We start from the raw sequence: 24,726 nt of genomic DNA, 5'->3' as shown, positions 1-24,726 counted from the left end.
TACTGAGGCTTGCATCATTGAAAGATCATGTGCTGTACACGGTGTCCTAAGCATGTATTCAGTTGAATGTATTATGTACACTCTTAAAACGGAGATGACTGTAGTTATTGGATGTCTGTAAAATCCTGTAAATGGAATGGAAAATAAAAAAGTTTAAACAAAAATACATTTGAATTAGACATCTTCTTTAATAACCTTCTATCGCTTTTCACTTCGTTTTCCTGCCATACTTGTTTGAAGAAGAGCTTGTTATCCTAATCAATGCTTGTTAATAATAATGAAGACCCATGTTAGTGAAGAAACTTGTAATTCAGGTTCTCAATAGGTATCTTGCATTGAATTCATAAGAAATCTGCAAACGTCTCCAAAGGAAACCATCAGCTTGGATCTGTAGGAAACAAGTAAGACTTCTCCTTTTCTTTAGCTGAAAAAGAATGAATAATGGCTGACACTGCATTGAATGACATGTCTCAAAGAATACAGACTGCCTTCCAGTCAAATTCTGATGCTTAGGCTGACCCGCCTCTGCAGGTTCTTTTATTTCATTTTCCACTTTTTAAAACAGGTTTGTTAATCGGAAAAAGATTAAATGTAGATCAGTATGGGTTTAAACCATGGACCTAAGTCAGGAATTTCTAGCTGACAAATAAAAGCCATATACTTGAAAAAATGAGATGTCACCTTTTGAAAGAGTTTGCGGTCTTAAATACTAGGATGTGCAGATATATTAAATACAAGGATATCCTTATTTACCAATAAGGAAAATTAACATGTAAGCAATTGTGTTCTCAGTACACATCTGTCCCCTGTAGTGTAATACTTCAGCTTCTGCATTACTATGTCTACAGCAACTTCCAAGATAATCTGTTTCTGTCCTCAAATGACTAGGAACTGTAATATCAAGCAATAACCAACATACATATGCAATGATGGTCTCTTACCAGATGATACACATGCTTAACTTTCTTTCAATAAGCAGTGTTGCCTATCCCAACTAAAAGTCCACTGACATTCCATGATGGAATACACGTTACCCACAATCATGGAGAATATCAATTATGTACTACTTAATTACTTCATGCTTCACCCACTCTATTGTTGTTCTTCAGACGGCTGCGATCAGAGAGGACTGGAAACCGGCACGGTTAAAAGGAATGATAAGAATTCTCATCGGTGAAAGCAGAGGAATTTATGCATAATTGTCATCTGCGAGCATCATCACCTATTGATTAAAATATGGAATTCAAACTTCAATCCTTGCAATCACATCACTTAACACTTGTCAATGCAGATAGAATTGAACCTAATATTTCTTACCACAGCGACATGGCCCAAGTTGTACCAAACATCTGCAGTTTCCTCTTCATTTTCTGACAAGGATAAAGCCCGTTCAAAAGAAGTCAGAGTCAAATCATACTGCTGGGCATAGAAGCAGCATAGGCCAAGATTGTTATAAAGCTGGCAGTTATAAACACCCATTTGAAGGAGACGCCTGAAGAATAGAGAAACAATTTCTTTAGTTAAGCATCTTATGCTAACTACTAATGTTGATTTTCTTAAATCGATTTAAGACATACTTCCACAAAGACAACGTATCCCATAAAAACACTTAAAATGCATACCCAAAGGGTTAAGAGGTATGGAACAAAAATTTAGATTCAGAAATTAACACTGAATATAAAAAGTAAAAAATTAGTAAACTGAAACTCTCAAATAATGATTTATACAATTAAAGGTCACAAAAAGGGGAGTTATTTAAAACTTTTCTACAAATTGTAGGCTTTAACATAAAGAGATACAGGGTGGGTATTGCTTTGGTTTTTTTAAACTAAAAAGCATTTTTTTGTTAAATTTAGCCCCTTTAAGTTTTGCGCAAGTCACCAGATATACATTCAAACAGTAAACCCAGCATAGAAAACATATGAGCTTCAGGATTATCCTCAGTTACTCACCAAAGAACAGCTGGAAAGCATTTGGAAATACCAGTTATCTATTTGGCAGATCAATCACAGTTATGTATTTGCAACATTTGGCCAATCACCCAATTCTAGTATCCCCTCGATCGAACGAAGATTTCCGCCAAGTCTCCCATTTTCAGGGTTGAGCTGATATTCTTCTTTGAACGCAGGAAGGTCTTTGCTGATTTAGGATCATTGTGTACATTATCATCACAGATGATTTTTAGTTCTGACGGATACAGCATGGCATACTCTCACTACTGTAGTTTCTTCTTCACTGGGATGAATATGGATCTGGCTTCCTCAACTGCTGATGTGAAATCAGGATATATGCCAGTTGGGAGGCGAGCGTGTCCAAGAACCAGACGTGGTATCAGTGTGTGATGCTCCGGCTCCACAACAAAAAGCCTAAAGTTCTCCATAAACGACTCGATGTTCCTAATGTTGGTAGACTTTGGGATCCCTTGTACGCAGACAATCTTACTTCTAACTGCTTCCTGCTTCAAAGTACTCATTACTTGCTTGTATAATCTGTAGGACCATCTTCATTTTTAAAGGTTTCTCATTGTGTGCCCTCATATCATCCTCACTTTCGGGCCACCTGTTTATCAAGTCTCTCCTACAAATGGCCCATTCTAATAGACAATTATATATTTTGCATTCACTAGTATGCAGATTCTTCTGCATATCTAGCAGTAGTGCCTTCACGTCAACCTCTCCATGTTCTGACGGATGTCCTTACAGTCCATCTGCTTGCATAGTCTGCATCTAGGTCCAGAACGTGCAACTACTACCTGGGCTCAAATGGGAACATTACTTGTTTGGGATCTCTTTTCCACATATTCTAAGTTCTTGAATGGCTGTGGTATAGTGACTTTCAGTAAGTTGGCCTGAAATCCCGGAGATGTGTCACAATCAATGTACATTCTAGTTTCTCCACACCAGATACTGTCCTGCCTGTATAGTTTCCTGCAAACCCATGGTACTCCAGAGCCACCAGGTGTCTAGTATGCTCATCAAAGTTGACAAAAGCCAGCCAATGTTTCATTTTTATATTTAAGGCCATGTGTGCTCATTTGTGCACCCCAGCTAGGTAAGCTGATGTCCCTCCTGGCTCTCACCATCATCTCCAGTTTACAAGTCGAGTCATGAGGCCCACCACCACTTCTGGTGCGTTCGCTCCTTACGTCCCACAGCACCCAGTTGTGTCCCAGTATCTTGCGCTCCACTCACAGGCAATTTTAAATTTCTATGAGGCCCTCCTTCTTCTTGGTCTCTATTGAGCTGCCACGAACATCCAGAAACAACAGTGAAAGAGGGAGTCAGTAGCATTGTGGTAGCAGCTCCTTGACCACCTCGAGTTCGTTCAAATGTCAGCTTCCAGATCTTGCTCCACGCATATCGCTCCCCAGTCTCCAAGTCACATTACCCGTCTCCATTACTTCAGCAGGTTTGGGTACACTCATTAAACTCTGGGGAACATAGGAGCAGATTACAATGACCAGGTCTTTTCCTCAAGTGGCCACATTGGTCGATAGGTCTTTAACACCACCCTTGACAGTATATATTATGATTTCAGAATGGAAGTCCAAGTGGGCCACGTTTCTCTGTGAAATTTTCTGGGTAGAATATTATACTATCAGCATTGGCCTCAGCTTTGCTCTTGCAATTGCTATTCTAATTCACACAAGTAGAAGTGGAACTCGCTGCTAAATTGCAGCAAAATCTCATGATAGAGAAGGTAAACCCTACTACTGATAATCTTGAATATCCATTAAAATGTTCTTCAGTAAATTCATGTATTATCCGCCCTACTCAGTGGAATTTGTAGAGAATAACTCAACATCGATAGGGATTAGTACAAAATGATTAGCCTGTGTAAGAGATTAGAGATGGAGTGACGTTCTGGGATAGACTAGTTAGCCAATATCCTTAACCCCTTTGATGCGTGTGACAAGGTCAACTCGTTATGGGCGTTACCTGCCCTGTGCGTGTGACGAGTTGAACTTGTCACGTAACACGGGATTTTTGAAATCTCGGCGCTCAGCGGGAAAACCGCTAGCGCGCATGCGGTTATAAGGCAGAGTGTAGTAATTTCTTTTGTATCTCAGCCACTGATGCATACTGATCACTTTTCTTTTGTTTGCCCGTCTTTAAAAAGGGATTCGTGTTTTAATGCTTTGTGCAGCTTTTTGCTTTCTTAATTGAACTGGATATTTTTAGAGTATGTTTAAAATACAAGTAAATGCACAAAATTAAATTTGCATTGCTGGTTACTGAGAAGAATCTGTTGTGAACCTCGCCAAGTATCCTACCCTGAAGTGGAGAGACTCCATATATATGAAAATCAGAGAAAATTCCATAATGGAGAAGCCACATTTACATGATGTTACAGCTAAACTGCAGATCTCATGTACAGCACTTGCATATCGGTCTTGTTTAACCAAATTTACATCCCATATCCCAGTCCATTATTGTTGTATATGCCATTGTTATATTATAAAATCTAATCAGATGATATTTGATAAAAAAATAACAAGGCAAACATGCAAATGAAAACTATGTAAATGAGAAAAACAATTAATTCTGTACAAAACCAGACAGTTTCTAAGTTTAGATTCTTAAGAAGCTCAACATACACTAACATGGTTTGAATCACTTATCAACATTATTGCTTCTCATTTGGTAACCCTAATTAAACATATTTGTATCTAGAAAAAAGTGCTGGATTTTTATTAATCTAATGCTAACCTGTAGAATCTCAGGGCTATCTCTGGTTGGTCAGAGTAAAAGTGGTTGCTTCCGATGCATGCAATGGATTCCACATGAGTATTGTCCTGTTTTAGTACATCCTTGTAGTATTCTGATGCGGAGGGAAAGTCATTCATTTCCTGTTTTACAGGTAATAAAAAAGGCACAGTTAATGTTTTATTTTGAGGAATAACCTTTTTTTAAAACTTTTAATTAAGGTTTTAGTATAGCTCTACTGCAAACAAAAGAACAGTACACTTTATGAAAACCTAATAGCATGATACTCTTTACTGACATGACATGACAGATGACTGACAAGTGATAAACGTTTAGCACAACATTGTTCAGAAACCACATGAAGACACTTCACAACTTGACAAGCAGAGTGCACATCAAAGATGAAGCTGCACATCGGCAACAGGTCACTGACAGATAAAAAAATCAGAGCAGTATGCTCAGTAATCAAATATGTAAATCCCATTCAAGTACACAGCAACATCATTTGCTGTTATAAGAAAGGATGCACATCACAGTAACCATTAGTCACAGGGATGGTTATCTCTACATGACCGAATCGTCCCCAGCGGCCATCAGATACTAGGGCGTGAGGCTTGATATGCATCTGCTATCTTATCACAACAAACTAAGTCATGCACCCAAGCACAAAGGGTTAGAGACAGGCAATTCCCCCAACTCTTAGTGATTCTTCTCTTGGCCAGTACCAAGGCAACTGCTAAGAATATACGCACTACAGAACAATCTGTTGGCCTTCAGCCAAAAAGGTTTGTGGTTTATTAATTTATTGACCATGTATCCTAGCTGAACATACTTTTGGATGCCACATGTACGTAAATAATACAAAAAGTAAACATGATAAATAGTAAATATTCAAGTGATATAACTAATAAGAGGATAAAATTACTTGAAAATTACTTTAAACGTCTCCTCTGGAGAGCTATGGCAGAGTATTATGTTACGCAGAATTACATTACAGTCCTCATCCAAGAAAATTGGATGCTTATTGTCAAATCTTCTTTAGGATAACACAGGCAAGTTGACTACTGTATGCTCTGCTTCTCCAACAACAAGCTCCCCTTGCTTAATATCTCATCTGCACAAACTTGATCCAAAAAGGATGGCGTGATATAAGATTATATTTATTGTATTTTGACACTATCTTTAGTTAATACATCTCATCACCACTCTAACACAATTAATGCTCAAAGTTGGAAATGATTACAGTATTAACCCCTTAAGCGCTGCGCCCGTCCAGCGGCCGACGGCACCACTACCTCGGGGGTGCTGCCGTCGGCCGTTGGACGTTCCAACTGCACCTGCGCAATGGAACGTTCAGCACTGGAGCTGGACGTTCCAAAGCAGCTAAGGTGTTAACAACATAACTTATAAGAGGATAACAAGTTAGGTATAAAGTAGTTTGACAAAAATCAAAAAGTCACAAATCATGAACATTTATTTACTTAAAGAATTATATATGAAAAGCATGTATATTTTTTGTTTTTAGTCGAATTGTTAATACCCTACATTCTGAAAATGTATTTTATCAAAAAGATTCTCCATTTAATTTAAACATTCTTTGTTAAGAAATATTTCTCACGAGGAAGGTTCAAAAAGCCCCAAAACATGTTGAGAATAGTTTATTTGAAAATAGAAAACAAATAAGAGAAAAACAAATGAATAGCTACCAAAATGCAAATATGTGCATAATTGACAATTTCCAGGTAAACTAATAAAAATATAGTTGATCTATTATTCAGTGGTGTGCAGCACTGCTGGGGAAAACTACTGGGGAACACAACCTGCATCCACAAATGCCTAGACCACATATTACAAAACAAAGAAATTGAGAGTTATTTTCTGTCAGTGGCATTTGTCAATGGCAAACTTGTTTGCCTCATACAAGCACAACTTATTAATCTCTTATCTAATTAGGAGAACAACAAAAATGCGGTGTGCAAAAAAAACAACTGTGGAGAGTGGAAAGTTTCTGGGTTGCTGAAACTTATAGGTCCAGTTGACCTATCAAACATTTATAATTCAACATGGCATAACTATTTCAAACGTAATCACTTTTGTAATCAAAACTGCAACATTACTGCGCAATACGAAAATACCTTTCTTGCTACACCTCTTTACAATACATGAAAGCATATGCTCTGCAAAACTCACCTCGTATATGCGGGCAATGCCACAAAGAAGGGTTACTTCTCCAGGAAATCGATCTAACCCCTGCTTAAAAAGCTGCAGAGCTGTTACTGGCTGGTCTAATCGAATATATACCTAAACCAAAACACAGAGAACGCAAAAAGTTAAATCTACCGCCATGAGGAACTGGGGGAAATGGTCAACTAGCAAGCAGAACCAACACATTCAGGAACAGGCAATTTATAAAGCAGGGTAGCCACATAATTGGTTAAGGAATCGGTGTAGATGACCTTTCTATGACATTTATTCTTTGTTAACAGGAAGTTTAAACAATGAAGGAATATGATCACTTTAGACAGAAGCAAAATCATTTACAGAATAATATACTGACAAACACCAGATAGAATTTGATTGTACAACCTGAAATGCACTTTAGAGATTGAGTTTTGTTTTCTGGAGACAATGTTGTTAACAACAGGTTTCATAAGGGTTTAGGAAAACAATAAATAAAAGAGACTGAATGATGCCCAGCAATGTTATCTGACAAACACAAAAAATGGTCTGCATGAAGTCATCTTCACCTTAAATTGAGAACAGTAGATCATAGGTTCCCAACAGATTTTCAAATGACACCTTTCCAAACCCTTAACATTACTGATAGAGACTGTATATCAAATTGCCACAATGCTCATCTCTCAGCCGAAGAGGAGACTTAAACATGAAGGTTTGGTAACCATTAGGTGTCTATCAAGCTAGCTTCACACCGATTTAGAATACGGGTAAAAACTGCTGTACGGTTCTATAAAAAATCCACTTATTTTATCCACAAAAATTTTAAAAATAGTTTTATTTTTACAAAAGAAATTATTGAAAACAACTATTGATTTTCTCAAAACGTACAGCAAAACATAAAACAATTGAATCGCCTATTGCAGGACAAATTAAATACTCAAGAATCTGCGGTTAGGTGAGATATTGAAAACAACTTTCAATACATTGTTTAAGCTTGAGGAGATGAGTGTCCAAAGCATTTAATACATGTAATTTCCAAAAATGTGGAAATCATTTGTATTTGGTCTGTGGCTGAAAAAAGCTACTCAAGACAGAATTATGTAAAAACAAAAACTTCGGATACTGTATGACATATAATTTTATATCTACTTATTCAATATCCAAAAAGACTAATTGCCAGTAGCTAGGCATATTCCAGATAATACAACAAGAACAGGTATGTCATACATTGTTTTAACTGCTGCAGGGCGCTAGTATTCAGGGAGTGTAAATCATTAATGACCAGTATTAATGATACAGTAAACAACATGTTTTCAAACCAAATTCAAGTATTCAAAACACCAGAAAGATTACAGTTGCAATTTCCATTCATGAGAAGTCTTAAGGCGGCAGGCAGTCTGAAGGATGGCTACATTTTTTACATTTTTTTTTTGTTTCATATATAGCACCAACTTGAACCGAAGGTATCAGAGCGCTTTACATTAGCACCAGTTGTGTTACAGAAGGACACAATAATGTTTTTGTTAGGCACAGGGAGATTAAGTGATTTGCCCAGAATCACAGGATGTAGAGGGTCCATGCCCAGTTTCAAGGTCGACCGCTCTAGCCGCAAGGCCACATACTCTCCCCCAGAACAAGGGCCTCAATGTTTAGCCAGGTCCGAGGTAATCAGACTGGGTTTCACTTAGCTGGTTCTCTGCTGGGACCCATTTCTGCAAGTCAAGAGTTCACAGACGCAGATAGAAACCTAGCTAGAGTTCCATTACATCGCTAAGCTCTACTCTGCTAGGACAATGTTCAATAATACAAACTTGTTAGGTAAGTCTACTGCACTTTTTAAATCAGGACACACTAGAAGACAAAGCTTCAGAAGGGGGGCTACAGTCTAAGTTGAGATATTAGAAACTGTAACAGTGTATTCCATAACACTGATCTAAACAAAGGTCCACCAAATGTGAAGAAAAAACCCTGTTTAATCATACCTCAGACATTTTTTGCAGATCCCTTTATATATGTGTGCATATTAAGGAGGGACAAGCAAGCCCCAAGTACACATTTATAATGAATTAACTTAAATCTGCACTCTTACAAGTTTTCATGCTGGATGAGCAAATCCTGGCCGAATCAGAGAGTCTTCCAGCAGAGTTACCATATTCCTCTATTTACCCACTGTGTTGACTTCTATGGAAATACAGGCTTTGTGCAGAACAGAGATTAGCTGTCTGCCTTAACCCAAATTCACTAAAGCAGGTGATCACTTTTTGCAATACGTAAAAGATCCTAAGACACTGATTATACACCTTTGATAGGAAAATCGGGCCAGTGGGAGTTCTTGGGTGATTCCTCAAACCCAGTACACTGCAGTATAAAACAACACCCAAGAAGAACAGCTATGTAATGTACATGGAAATATATGGAGGATATTAACTTGCTGGCCCAAGAGGAGAAAGCGTGTTCATATGAGGATAAAGGCAGCGGAAGACCCTCAGATAAAGGCAGTGGAAGAGACTGGAGAGAATGGATAACAACCACATTTACCAAAGTCCTTTGGCCTGGCCTGCTGTTCCCTGGTTATTGAATAGTGTATTGCAGTTAAGCAACACTGTAATAAGCCCTTAAATCTAATGCAGACACCCAACCTAGGGTAGTCTGAAGATGCAATAAGGGCATTGCACGGCTTCACAGTAAGCATAAGAGTGTCAAGATGTAGGGATCTCCATTGATATGTGTAGGTATATATCACTCTCCAAACCAGGTTTAGCAACATTCCACTGGTTTCACCTTTCCCCCAGATTTAGTACTGCCTAACAAGCATCTTCAATGCCCAGTAGCCTTTTTTTTTCTTCTAGGCCGTTGACTTCATACAAGGCAGCCAGATTCAGCGATTCAACAACATATTCAGTTTTCACCCACACCTGCGTGCGTATCTGAATCTCTTTGTACAGATCTTGATAAACCCAAAATTGCCTACCACTTCTCTTAGCAACCCTAATAGCCCTTAGTGACCTGGAAAACAGTTTCTAGTTATGTGCCTTTGCTGACATCACAGAAGTCATTGATGGCTCGGCACATTTCCTTCTTGGTTGTAGAGGGTTATATCCCCTTTGAACCACCAGCATTCCTTCTGTAACATATGTGGGTATAAGAATTAAGAATAAAAGGAGTACCCAGGATTAAGTTCATAATGTGATCCATCTGTCATAGATCAAGTTCCTTAGACCCATAACCATTAGCAATGCCACTGATGTAGTGTGTACTGGTTTGAGAACTACTTTTCAACTAAACTATGTAATATTGGTTCAATTCATCAAGCAAGGAACTGGCATACTGATTGTACTCCCTTGGCACTCACGCTTAACACATGAAAAAATATTTCTTGTTGATACTGGGAAAGTTAGAGCCTCATGGCAGAGTAAGCTTACCTGAAAGTGCACCAGCCATAACAGCTAAATCTGTGTATATTCCTGCCTTACCAGAAATCACTTTGTGTTCCTGGACAGGGAGACCCAAAGTGCATCTTCCCTTGCTGAGGAAGAGAAAAAAAAGAAAACCAAAAATGACCTTCACCTTAGCCATAAGCAAGCTGGTCTCTTGTAATATAATCTCTGAGGACATCACCCAAGTAAATGTGCCCATATCCTTTATCTCTGGACTACACCACTTAAGCCTTTAAAGTACCAAAATATTACAACAAATTCAGCCATGACCAATACAGAATGAATGTACAGGTCAATTAACTCTCTCAACTGAACACAATGGGTCCAAAGATCGCACTGAGGTATTGAGTGCCTTATGAATGTTATGAACAATACATCAGTTTCATCACACCAGTGAACTATTGTGATTCTGCATTGCAACCTCCCCCTTACCGTAAGCAACTTCCACTCCTATACAATTTGTTAAACCCCAACTTGAACTGCATATATGTGTGTACAGATGGAGGAAGCTCTCACCTCTGCATCACTTAAAATCATCTACTCAGCCCCAAAATCCATATTTAGGGGACAGTGAATAATAATCTAGATGGCAGGCATGGAGAGCAGGATCAAGTGGTTAGAACGAAAGGAGTATGTTTCAGAACATAAAACAAGAAGAGAGGATTACGTGAACGAGAACAAAGGACACATAATAAAAACCACAAATCCCTAGGGAAGATGACTAGTGTTGTTTCCGAACTAACTAATGAACTCTGTTTGAGGAGACAAAACTCATTGCCGAACCTGTAAATGTATCCCAGCAAGGAGGGGGCTGCTTCAGTCCAAAGTAATGTTATATTAAAAAGACAATGCACATTATTTCAAAGCAAGTTGGACCTTTGTGAATGAATAGCAGGTTTTAAAAGTGAACCTACATGCATACATTAGCACTTATTAAATGTAATAAGGCAATGTAATATTATTCAATGGAAGAGGTAGGCCTCATAGTAGTGAAAAACGAATTTAGGAATTTTTCAATACCAGGACATGTCCAACCTTTTAAATATAATCACCCTGCCCTATGGGCTACCTAGGGCCAACCTTAGGGGTGACGTATATGTAATAAAAGGGGAATGTAAGGCTTGGCAAAGAGGTTATATTGCCAAGTTGATTTGGCAGTTTGAACCTGCATTCAGACTGCAATGGCAGACCTGGGACATGTTTTAAGTAGGTGGCACAATACGTGCTGCAGGTCCACTAGTAGCATTTAATTTATAGGCCCGGGGGATACGGTATACCACTTTACTAGGGACATATAAGTAAATTAAATATGCCAATAAGGTGAAAGCCAATCCGACCAGGTTTTCGGTAGTAAGAAAGCACTTTAGCATTGGTTAGCAGACAGTCCCAATGCCAATAAAAAGGAATTTCAGCAAACACTGGACGGTAAAGGCAAAATGTTTGGGGGAACACTGTCCTATGGCACACAGGTCTAACAGTAAATACATTTTAAATCCTGATACTTCTACAAGCAAGTTTGTAGAGTGGTGTAGAGTGTCGTGGAGTGGTGTAGTGTGTCATGGAGTGGTGTAGCATGCTACATCTCTCAACGACACTCTACGCCACTCCGTGACACTCTACGCCACTCCGTGACACTCTACGCCACTCCGTGACTCTCTACGCCACTCCGTGACTCTCTACGCCACTCCGTGACTCTCTACGCCACTCCGTGACACTCTACGCCACTCTGTGACACTCTACGCCACTCCGTGACACTCTACGCCACTCCGTGACTCTCTACGCCACTCCGTGACTCTCTACGCCACTCCGTGACTCTCTACGCCACTCCGTGACTCTCTACGCCACTCCGTGACTCTCTACGCCACTCCGTGACTCTCTACGCCACTCCATGACTCTCTACGCCACTCCATGACTCTCTACGCCACTCCATGACTCTCTACGCCACTCCATGACTCTCTACGCCACTCCATGACTCTCTACGCCACTCCATGACTCTACGCCACTCCATGACTCTCTACGCCACTCCACAAACTTGTTTGTAGAAGAATCAGGATTAAAAGTGTCAGAGTGGTGCAGCAGAGTGGTGTGGAGTGATGTAGTGGAGTAGTGTGTCAGAGTAGATTGAAGTAAAGTGCTGTTGAGGGAGTTGCACAGAGCATCAAGGAGCGGCATAGAGTGTCGTTTATTTATTTATTTATTTATTTGCGGGTTTATATAGCGCTATGAATAAACTCCCGAAGGGGTATCTCCGCGCTAAAGACAACCGGTATGAAACTGATGATGTAGCAAATGCAAATAAAAATACAGTGAAGCTCCTATGAACCAGCAAGTGATGGTTAGAATGAACTAAACAGAAAGGTTTTCAAAAATTTCCTGAATTGGAGGTGGTTATAACATTGTCTTAATGAAAGCGGGAGTGAATTCCAAAGACTGGGGCCTACTACGGACAGAGCCCTGCCACCTAGCCTTGATTTAGTAATTTTAGGGACACTTAGTAACAACTGGTCACTGGATCTGAGGGCCCGGGAAGGGACATAGGGAACACATTTTCTGGCAAGGTATTCTGGTCCCAATTGATTGAGGCCCTTGTGAATGATGCAACAGGTCTTAAATTTCACTCGTAGGCGTATTGGTAACCAGTGGAGTTTGTGGAGTAGTGGTTTTGAGGGGGTCCTGGGGGGTGCATTTAGCACCAGCCTGGCTGCTGTATTTTGCACCACCTGTAGACGATCCAAAACCTCCTCATTTGCACCTGCCAGAAGACCGTTGCAATAATCAAGACGGCTTATGATCAGTGCCTGAACTAAAGTTTTCCTGTAGGAGTCAGGGAGAAAAGGAAAAATTCTACGGAGGAGACCAATTACATGGAAGCAGGATCCTACAGTGATGTTAACATTTTGCTTCATGGTCAGCTCCGGCTCCAATCTGACTCCTAAGTTCTTGATTATTGCTTTGGGTTCAGGAACTGGGCCCAAATCGTGAGGCCACCAGTTGGGAGACCATTGGACCCTGGCTTCTCCGAAGAGCATCAGCTCCGTCTTTCCAACATTGCATTGGAGAAAGCTGGACGACATCCACCTTGCAACTGCCTTCATCCCATCGGAAAATGATTGAATAGTTTCCGGGGTAAGTTGTTTAAAGGGGAAGAGCAGCTGCGTATCGTCCGCGTAGGACACTGGGTGGAATCCAAAGGCTCTGGTAACATCTGCCAAGGGAGCCACATAAATATTAAATAAAGTCGGGCTCAAACAGGAACCCTGCGGGACTCCCTTGGTAATGTTAACCTCTTCCGACCTGAACTCACCCATGGTGACAGATTGGGTGCGGTGGGAGAGGAAGCTCTTGATCCAATCCAGGGCCCTACCACCGATTCCACTCACAGACAGTCGTTCGATCAGGATGGTATGGGAAATCGTATCGAACGCTGCCGATATGTCTAGTAGCACCAGGATAACAGAGTAACCCCTGTCCTGGTACAGCCGCAGATCGTCCGTTATCGACAGCAAGGCCGTTTCAGTACTGAATTTTGGCCTGAAACCTGACTGTGATGGATCGAGACTACCAGATTGTTCTAGGTAGGTGGACAGATGTTTGTTGGTGTGCTTTTCAATAATCTTCCCTAGAAATGGCAAAAGGGAGATGGGCCTCAGGTTAGACATGTTGTTCCAGGGAATAGATGTATCCTTCCTAATAGGTCTAACTAGGGCTTTTTTCCAGCACTGTGGGACAACTCCAGATGTAAGTGAGAGATTCACTAGACTCTGAACATCAGGGCCTAGTGTATTCCCTAGCGGCCCCATAAGTCTGGCAGGAAGCAAGTCCACAGGGCTGCCACTTTTAATATCGGTGAACAGTTTCTGGACCTCAATTAACGATATTTCAGGGAATTCGTCAAAGGAGTAGATATTGGTGGGTGCTGTCTGTCTTAGAGTGTAGTTATCCTGGCTACTTATGACAGAACTAAGTGCCTCTATTTTATTATAAATGGCATCTATTTTTTCAGAGAAAAAACAGGAGATGCTATCACAGAGGTGTTGTGAGGCCATGTCTGCGCTTTCACAAGCTATGGGTTTCAGGAAAGTGTTGACAATCTGATATAGCACTTTAGAGTCATTGCCAGCTGCTTCCAACTGAGCAGTAACATGGTTTTTCCGTGCTGATCTTATGGCTTTATGATATATGTTCAGGTTCTTTTTGTAATTGATTTTATCTTCCTCTAAGGAGGATTTCCTCCATGTTTTTTCCGATTTTCTGGTCAGACGTTTAAGGTTACGTAGTTCCTCTGAATACCAGATCTCTTGTTTCCTGGCAAGGCTATTTTTAAAAGTCTTTATCGGAGCAATTTGTTGCACTGCGGCATTAACTGCACCTTCCCAATTTGAAAGGGCAATGTTAATGTCATCTGTGCAAACAGTAGAGGGAGGGAGATATTTCTGTGCAAAAGTAATGTTATTTATTTTGTGCCACTGTCTACGTTTGGACGGAATGTGCATGTGAGAATTAGGTGGGGGGTCAGTCATCGGCATAGAAAACTCAAGCAAAAAATGGTCCGTCCAAGGATATTGTTTAGGTACACTGCATTTAATACCAGGGAAGTTAGATATTATTAAATCCAAGGTATGTCCTGCTTGGTGGGTAGGTCCACTATTGCATAGGTTTAATCCTAAGAAGGAGATATCGGTTAGGAAGGACTGTGCATCACTATTAGTCTCTTCCTCACTATGAATATTAAAATCTCCAAGTAGTAGGAATTCTTTATCTTGGCATACATGAGGTGCCAATGCTTCCACTAGCTGTTTAGACATGTTTTTTAGTGGACCTGGCGGGCGATAAACTAATGCTCCTTTCTTGCTATGTTTAGAGGATGAGCCAATCCTAAAAATCAACATTTCAAATGTCGGATTACAGCACTGATCAATGATTGAAACTGAAATCTCAGTTTTAAAAACAATTGCTATTCCCCCCCCCCAATTTTTTTAGGTCGATCTAATCTGACAATCTTATAACCCTCCGGTATTCCAAGGGTGATGGCGGGGGTGGAGTGGGGTTTAAGCCAGGTCTCTGTTAAAAAGCAAACATCTGCTTTATATGTGGAAATAAGGTCCCAAACCTCGAAAGAGTGTTTGACTAAAGATCTAACATTACACAACAAAAACTTTCCTCCCTGCTTCAGTACTGTAAAGTTTTTACTGGGACATTGTTGGGAGGAAAGCCTAACCGTCTGAAATTGTGTACGACAAGTTATACAAGAAAAAGGTCCTTCAGGGAGACAGTGAGGTGGAAGCTTACAGACCGGTGTTAGCAATGTAGGACGTAAGCATCGTAAGGCCTGGGAGGAGTAGGAAAGCCTACATACCTTAGCAGTCTCAGATGGAAGTGCCATGGCCCCTGGTCCCGTCCTGTCGCGGACGGGCGCAGACTGGCTTGTCTCTGGCGCGTCTCAGGCGCTTCGCTGCGCGCGACCGCTGCGCGCTAGCTGTGACGAGGGGGCTATATACCCTCAAGGTGCAGCAACTAGAGCGCTGACCGCTCTGACAATGCGGAAGTGACCTGGCTCTGCCTGACCCGCCCTCCGCTCAACGGCACTGGTTGCCGAGTCGGACCGGGGCAGGCAGGACGGCAAATCGAGCCCAGGCTATTTACAAGTGATTTTTACTGTTTGAACACAATAGCGTGTAGCGTTTGAAAATGACTGATGAAACTTTTAAAATACGGCGCTTTAGTAAAATTCGTGGTTAAAATCTGATTCTCAATCTCAATACTGTATTACATCACAGTTGTAAATGACATTAGCTACACAAGTCAGAACTCGATACCTGGGCGTCAGCGGGTCGGGGAGACACTCTCACCGTCCCCCACTACATGTTTAGTAGCATGTAGTGGCCATGGAGTGTCGTGGAGTAGCATGGAGTGACATAGAGCACAGTGGCGTAGAGCAGAGTAAAGTGTCATGGAGTGAAGTAGAATGGCATAGAGTGAAGTCGAGTAAAGCGTAAGAGTAGAGTGGTGAAGACTAGACTGGAGGGGCCTAGTGTGTCATGGCCTAGAGTGGAGTGAAGTGACATGTCGTAGAGTATCTTGGAGTGGAGTGGAGTGGCATGTCAGAGAAGAGTGGAGTGGTATAGAGTGTTGTGGAGGGAGTAGAGTGGAGTGGCAGGGGGTAGAGTTTTTGGGAGTAGAATAGAGCGTCATGGGGAGAAACAGATTGGAGAAAAGTGGCATGGAGTGGCAAGAGGGAGTGGTGTCGAGTGTTGTAGAGTAGAGTGACATAAAGAGGAGTAGATTGTCTGAGTGGTGTGCCATAGAGTAGAGTGTTGTGGAGAGGTACAAAGTGTCGTAGAGTGGAGTTGCATGGAGTGGCGTGGAGTGTCATAGAGTGGAGTAGAGTGGTGTAGTGGAGAAGAGCAGTGTGTCAGAGTAGAGTGAAGTAAAGCGGTATGGAGTGGTGTTCTGGAAGTTGCATAGAGTATCGCACAGTGGAATGAAGAGTTCTAGAGTGTCGTAGAGTGGAGGGGCATATAGTGTCGTGGAGTAGAATGGAGTAGCACAGAGCGGAGCAGCGTAGAGCAGAATAGAGCAGAGTAAATTGTCATGGAGTGAAGTAGAGTGGCGTGGAGTGGCATTCAGGGAGTTACACAGTGCATCATGGAGCGGCATAGAGTGTCGTTTAGTAGCATGTAGTGGCCATGGAGTGCTGTGGAGTAGCATGGAGTGACATAGAGCACAGTGGCGTAGAGCAGAGTAAAGTGTCATGGAGTGAAGTAGAATGGCATAGAGTGAAGTCGAGTAAAGCGTAAGAGTAGAGTGGTGAAGACTAGACTGGAGGGGCCTAGTGTGTCATGGCCTAGAGTGGAGTGAAGTGACATGTCGTAGAGTATCTTGGAGTGGTGTGGAGTGGCATGTCAGAGAAGAGTGGAGTGGTATAGAGTGTTGGGGAGGGAGTAGAGTGGAGTGGCAGGGGGTAGAGTTTTTGGGAGTAGAATAGAGCGTCATGGGGCGACACAGATTGGAGAAAAGTGGCATGGAGTGGCAAGAGGGAGTGGAGTCGAGTGTTGTAGAGTAGAGTGACATAAAGAGGAGTAGATTGTATTTGAGTGGTGTGGCATAGAGTAGTGTGTTGTGGAGAGGTACAAAGTGTCGTAGAGTGGAGTTGCATGGAGTGGCATAGAGTGGAGTAGAGTGGTGTAGTGGAGAAGAGCAGTGTGTCAGAGTAGAGTGAAGAAAAGCGGTATGGAGTGGCGTTCAGGAATTGCATAGAGTATCGCACAGTGGAATGAAGAGTTCTAGAGTGTCGTAGAGTGGAGGGGCATATAGTGTCGTGGAGCAGGTTGGAGTAGAATGGAGTAGCACAGAGCGGAGCGGCGTAGAGCAGAATAGAGCAGAGTAAAGGGTCATGGAGTGAAGTAGAGTGGCGTGGAGTGGCATTCAGGGAGTTGCACAGTGTGCCACAGAGTGGAGTAGAGGACCGTAGAGCTGAGGGGCATAGAGTGAAGTGGCATATCAGAGTGTCTTAGATTGGATAGGCGCGGAGTGGCATGTAGAGTGGAGTGTCGTCGAGTAGAGCAGTGTGTCATAGGGTGGCACAGCGTGGCGTACAATGAAGGGGCACAGAGTGGAGTGGCACAGTGTGGAGTATGCATGGTGCGGTATCACACGATCATTAGAGACAAGACATTTTCAACTGAAATGGGCATTACATTTAAAGATATATTTTTACTGATAAAAGTATGCAGCTCACAAATGATAATGTGTGTATGCCATCAACTAATGTATTGATTTGTTCTGATTGCATTCAATTATTTGTTTCCGCCACACTTCAGCATTACAAATAAATGTGCTTCATTTGGGCGTTACTAATTCTGATATATTGTGGAATATCTGCGCAGTTCTTTTACACACATTTAAATTGTGTTCTAGAAAAAAGCCTTCGATTTCAAAGCAAAATTGTCACATAAATCCTCTCAATTTGAAATTTGAGAAAGAAAAGTAAGCACCAAGCTCTCTCAGAAGACAGAGGCTGACATTTGGCCCCTAGCTGTTCAGGACTTACAGAGCACACTGCACTTTACCATTTTACCGGGGCAGGAGTCCTTCGGTACACCGTGTACAGAGCACAGTGCACAGTGCACTTTACTCGTGAAGGGGACCTGGACCACAACGCCCAGCAGCCTTCGCGCCAGGAGGCGCCAGCGCCCTTTGTGCGCCAGCTGGAGCATTTAAGTGACAGCGAGCTCCTGCGGGGCAGGAGCCTCTAGCTTTTCGTGACTTACAGAGCACAGCACACTTTACCATTTTACCGGGGCAAGAGCAGGAGCCCTTTGGTACACCCTGTACAGAGCACAGTGCACTTTACCCTTGAAGCGAACATGGACCACAACGCCCAGCAGCGTTCGATCCAGGAGGCACCAGCGCCCGTTGTGTGCGCCAGCCGGTGCATTTAAACAGCTGCTGGCTCCCGCAGCGCGGGAGGCGCGTGGGCCAAGGGCGGGCCAGTCTGCACTCGTCCTCAACCGGATGAGGCCGGGCTGGGCCACGGCCCTTGGCTGTTCACCACGGAGATAGGAGCGCCTGGAAAGACTCCCCTCGGCATAGCAAGTACCTTGGGGAACGTAAGACATAAAGGTAAGGAGATGGGGGAAAAAAACAGTCATGACAACTAAGGCCAGGCCGCTACCCTCATCGATCACTAACTTTTTAACGACGGAGATGGGGGCAATAACAAGTGAAACCGAGTCAGTGGAGGAGAGACTGGGGGAAATGCAAAGAGCACTGCAAAATGGCACTCCAACAGAAATTGCACTTGAGCATGACAAAACATCAGAAGGCATTTTATCTATCAGTTTGGATGCAAGTAGAGATGAAGCTAACAATGGCATCACTCGGGGGGAGGAGGGGTTGTGGATACTCTTTGTCCACCACCATCTTAAAAAATCTAAGGCTTGTAGGAAAGCTAAGAAAGACATATTGCCTACAGCGACACGAAAGAAGATTATGGCCTCACCACGGAAGCCAGTAACAAAGACTCGAGGGTGTTCTCACGGACCCCATGAACATTGAGCTAATGGGGGATAATGCATTAATCAAACACTTTTAAAACTCGGTGGAGGTCATTATTAAATCAATCATAGACCCATTGGTAGAGGTATTAGACAGCATTGATGCCTTGCTAAAAATATTTATAGGCCCTAATATGTTGAAGGTAACTGCGGGCTCAGAGACTGTAACTCTATTCCGAATGTACATTTGGGCATTTCTCAGGCCCCCCCACCTCCTCAGATACCAACTCCAGTGGCTGGTGTGATCAGTAATGTTGAGACTGTAATGCATTCATCAAAACAACTAGAAAAAGTACTCCCGGGACCTACAACAGCTATCAGGGAAAATAGCGAGCCTAAACTCATTGGTAGAAAACACAATACATTTTTAGCTGGCACCCATAAAAGTAACTCTAGGATACTCCACCTACCTCCGGAAGAACAAGTTACTTACCTTCAGTAACGCTTTTTCTGGTAGATACAGTATCTGCCTGTGGATTCCTCACCTTGTGAATATCCCCCGGCGTCAGCAGCATTCGGAAATTCTTTTTTTTTTTTTGTAGCTTTGCGCCGACGTGGTCCGACATCACAGAGGCACGGCATTGCGTGCGACTCCGCTGACGTCACCGACACCATAATAGGCCCATGCCGGCGTGATGACATCAGTTCTCTTTTTTCCGCGTCGTCGACTCTAACGGTTTTCTGGGATCGTACAGTAGCTTTATAGTAACTTTGTTACTTCGTGATTATTCTCACTGTATCTTCGTCTTCTGTGAGATGTCTTCAAAGAAGACTGGTTTTAAGGCTTGCGGGGAATGTGGCAAGACTATGTCCATAACTGACCCGCATGAATGCTGCGTCTGGTGTCTAAGCTCCGACCATGACGTCAAAGATTGCCAATCGTGCAAGAAAATGACTCCGAAGGCCCTTCGGGAGATCGAGACAAAGCTCCTCGTCGCGAAGCTTAAGAACAAAAAAGAAAAGAAGTCTTCGAATTCTCGGTCTCGACGTTCGAGGTCGAGGTCGAGATCGAGGTCGAGATCGGAGTCTTTATCTGCCCATGCTTCAAAGTCTTCTAGGAAGAAGCATAAGAAGAGGGGTCATGAGTCACATCATCACTCAGGAAAGGACTCCAGTTCGCGACCGAAGTCGCAAGTGAAGGTTCTTCGAAAGGAAGTGGAGGTTTCGGCGTTGGAAGCTCAGGACACAGATGGTGAGGCTTCACGTCCGAATTCGCCAGGGTCTCCGAAGCAGCAAGCGAACCCTTCTCCAAATCCGTCTAATCCTTCTGGTCGGGAGGATGAAGGTGAGGTGGAGGAGGTTGATGATGATGAGGTGCAATTGCCAGCGGGTTCGTCGACTCCGGTGCCGCAGGTCGAGGAGGAGGTCAACGTCGTGACGACTCTGCCTCCTCGAGAGCAACCAGATGGACCTTATCCAGCCTTCCCGGCTCCTGGTCAAGATTCATCCCAGTTCCTGAATGCAATGTTCGGAGTTTACTCCAGGGGGATGTACCCCTCTGGTTCACCTGTTGGTCCCACGGGTCCTATGGCATTTAACTTGGGCGTTCCCCAGGCTTATGCTCCTGCGCCCGTCATGCCTTTTATGCTGGCTCTTACACCGCAATGGCATTTTCCGATGCCGGCGAAGCCTTCGACGCCGAAGCCGTCGACGCCGCACCAGGGGATATTCACAAGGTGAGGAATCCACTGGCAGATGTATCTATCAGAAGTTACCCCTTATGTCATTGTGCCTATCAGTAAGGAAGAAGATTGGAAACCGCTTAAAAACAAAACAGTGCATTGGTTGGTGAAAACTTTGGACTAGTTAGGATGTAACATTTTACATGATAATATAAATAATGTGGAACGTGTTTCATGGGTGGGCTCACAGGTCAAAACAGAAATAGGAGATTGCATTGTATTGTATTAAATTGTAGGGACAGGAACTTTGCACATTGGCTTATGGACAGACTCTCTTAAAGTAACAGCGCGGGGGTCCTATTGAAGCTGTACTACTAAGATATTTCTAGAAGCCGTCGACAAATATAGCCATTGGTCGTGCCCACTGACAACCTAAAGCGTTTTTTCCCCCCATTTATCATTCCAACCTTTAATCACTTTTTTCCCTTGATCAAGTGGAAAGACTGAACCCTCAGTTGCTGAGGGAGTTTGGCATTGCAAATTCAAATTTAATCTCACCACACGTTTTTATTGAAACAGATAGAGATAGTCACCAAGCCCCTATAGCAAGTTCCCCTTCACTTTCTAACACTAAAACTTTAATTGATTCTTGTCATCTCAATCAGGATTGCTTATTAGATTTGACAAATCCTATAGGGCCTAACCTTGTTAACTCACTTAATGATGGTACATCAGAATATTTGTCAGCAGGTTCTGATGCACTATTAGCTGGTGTTCTGAACCCCAATGTGTCAACAAATATGTTGACAGTAGAAGGTGGTGTCACAGCTACTGGCTGTGCAGAGAGTGAGGACACCCCTCACACCAGTACATTTATATACGGTAGTCTCTTCTGGAACATAGCAGGACTGTTAAATAAATTATGAATCAAAGATTGGGTAGAGTTCGATAGTAAATACAGTATAGTTTGCTTACAGGAAACTTGGATGCGCGATATAGTTCATATAAATGGCTTTTATTCTGTTCACACACCAGCTCGACCCTCCGCAGGCGGTCATGATAAAGGAGGCCTATTAACTCTGATCTCAACAAAATGCAATGGCAGAGTTAGGAAAGTGCAGTTGGAATCTCCGCATTACCAGATTATCAATATTATGTTTAAGAAAAATGTGATCCTTGTGGTTGTTAATTGATATCACAATATTTTTAATAATACGAATATCAGTATTGCCCAGGAATTGGAAACTGCACTAATGAAGCAAATTGAGGAGATAAAAACGGACTATGTAATACTTTGGGGGGGGGGGGGGGCGATTTTAATTGTAAATTGTGCTCACTATCTAAACATGAGGCATGTCACCGTCTAGCTAGGGATATGGATGGTGGCTACCACTTTGAACACAATACATTTATTTTTAATTCTTTGTTGTTGAAACTTTCATTATTTTCAACTTTAAATTTTATCATTCTGTCTCATTATTTTAACCCTCAAACTGTGATTTTTAATATCCCTAAAATACATTTTTAGTGCTCACTATCCACTAACATTAAAACTAGTGGTCTCATCAGATGCTTTTACTACGCCAGTTAGAGCATCTCCTTTGTCTTATACCAAAAACAAGGGGTTAACTCAGAAGTGGTTAAATATCAATTCAGACTTTGTTCTGGAGGAGATCATAAAGAGTAACCTTTGGCAAGTATTGGATTGTCTGGCAGAAAACCTAAATGCCCAAGTCGTGATTAACTCGCATAAGGAAATAACTGAGACAACAAAGGTACTTTTAACTAAAAACCAGTCTGACAGAATACAGACAAGCATTTGCAATGTAATAGGTCTCGCATTAGTGAAAGTTTGAGCTATTGGCGTTGCAAATGCTTTTTTTGGGGGGGGGGAATATCCCAGCACTAGCATGAGTAATAAACAAGCCTTCTGTTATTCTTCTTTAGTGTTGTGCAGTTCTTTGATGACTTAGGAAAACACAGTTTTCAACAGAAGAGGCAGCAATTCAAAGTGAAGGCCCACATGTCATAGGTTTTTCTAGCCATGGATGCCAACAGAAACAGTCATAATTGTGCCTAGTTTTTACTTGGCAATCTCTGTTTAAGAAGAAAATAATGTAGCCCATCGTAATGTTTCCCATTTCAACCTCAAGGTTGCCCAGATGACTAGTTCAGCTTGATCTGCTCTGAACTGTACTGCTAGCCTGTGTTGGAGTGAATCCTAACCCCCAAGTAGTGCTCCCCAAGTTACTTTTCCTGTCCACAAAGTGCAATAAGTGGGCCGTTAAATATTTTCCTAGCTTTCTGCCTGGAGAATCAATGGACACTGGGATCGCAGCCAAAGTTGCAGCCTTCGATTCGCTGGTTGGACTCAACTTGAGAGATTGCACGGCTGAAGAGGATCAGATTTCCAGAAAGCTTTTTAGGTCTGAACGTAAATGGTTTCATTGGGACTGACACTGAAGACCTTCCAATAGACGTTGAGGTCTTCCTCGGCACGGACATTAGACTTTGCTTGGTTGGAACTTTCTCACTTTCATCAACAACCCCCCATTACCCCATTCTTCAGCGACCTGTTGGCATTGAGCCTTGCTTCGGATCAAACCGGCAGCTTGCCCCACCGATGACTTGTCGACGACCACTTTTTCTCCACAAATGTTTGTAAGTCAGAAAATAATCTTTCCACTGGACAAACCTGGTCCCCGTAGCTGACCCATGCTCCATCATAGTTGGCCTTAACTTTAGACTTTGCCCCGGTCTAGCGTGACCAGATAACCACTGTGGGTGCTCTGTGCCTTTTGGCGCTATTTTTAAGACAAACTTTACATATTCATATATTCAGTTCTACTTATTGGATTTTTTGTCATTTTGATGTCATTTTATTTAGTAAAAGATTTTCAAATTTTCCACATTTGTTTGGGATTTTTTAATTTATTTTATTTTTTACATTATTACTGTTTGAGTGTACCATAAAAAGTTTACACATTGCCTGAAAGCTAATCCTGGTTGCCTTGTTCGAAGCTAACAGAAGAATTCGCTTTATTTAGTGACTTTAGTGGTTCACCCTGACAAGGGTTGGGATTATTATTTGAGGTGCGTTCTCAACCTCCTCAACTAATATTGTTACAGTACACGAAGCGCCTATGCCTCTGTGGAACTAGTGCAAGTGAGGCGCTGTGCTTTTGCACTTGTTACGGTTAGTCTCCAGTGCCTGTGCACATGGTACAGTCTGTAACTCTGTTGTGAAGGGATTATTTTTGTATCAGTACATCTTTTGTGGGTAGTCCAATATCTTCCAGTACCTGTGGCCATGGTACTGGAAGCCTGCATGCCTCTTTGGAAAGGGTACACGTAGTGCTGTTGTGCGTGTAAACATACTGCGTATAGTCGCGCATTGGCTGTACATATGGTACTGGTAGACCTGGTGCACCTCTGTACAGAGAGGCCTATTGTGCCAGGTGAGACTTGTATACAAAGTGGCGCAGGTACAAATGCTTTGTCCTGGTAGCATTGCAGTAATTGTCCACGTGTTACGTGCACAAGCACTGCTATGCTACCAGGACAAAGCATCTCATAGCATTACATCTCTTGTGCACATAGTGCAGCCCATAGCATTGCTGTCCGGGGAGTCACGCTGCCTCAGGACACCTTTTGCAGGCAGTCCTGCCGTTTCTGTGTCCCCGGAGCAGGTACACTTGGACTGCCACGTGCCCATGTTGTAAGCCGC

The 24,726-nt window shown here is 42.4% G+C and overlaps 1 protein-coding gene across 2 annotated transcripts in view; it reads right to left on the bottom strand.

Annotated features, from left to right (window-relative positions):
- Positions 1-24,726, bottom strand: part of TTC8 (tetratricopeptide repeat domain 8) — a 260,914-nt gene that overhangs the window by 122,363 nt on the left and 113,825 nt on the right. For both annotated transcript variants that reach the window (XM_086937626.1, XM_086937627.1), the window contains 3 exons: positions 6,897-7,007; positions 4,710-4,849; positions 1,318-1,492 (listed from right to left, as the gene is read on the bottom strand). In XM_086937626.1, the coding sequence (XP_086793752.1) occupies positions 1,318-1,492; positions 4,710-4,849; positions 6,897-7,007 (426 nt within the window). The remainder of the gene's footprint in view (positions 1-1,317; positions 1,493-4,709; positions 4,850-6,896; positions 7,008-24,726) is intronic.

This window comes from Lissotriton vulgaris, chromosome 9 (genome assembly GCF_964263255.1).
Source record: "Lissotriton vulgaris chromosome 9, aLisVul1.2, whole genome shotgun sequence".
Classification (NCBI taxonomy): domain Eukaryota; kingdom Metazoa; phylum Chordata; class Amphibia; order Caudata; family Salamandridae; genus Lissotriton; species Lissotriton vulgaris.
Note: the sequence above shows the minus strand (reverse complement) of the source record. Positions and strands in the feature narration are given on the sequence as shown.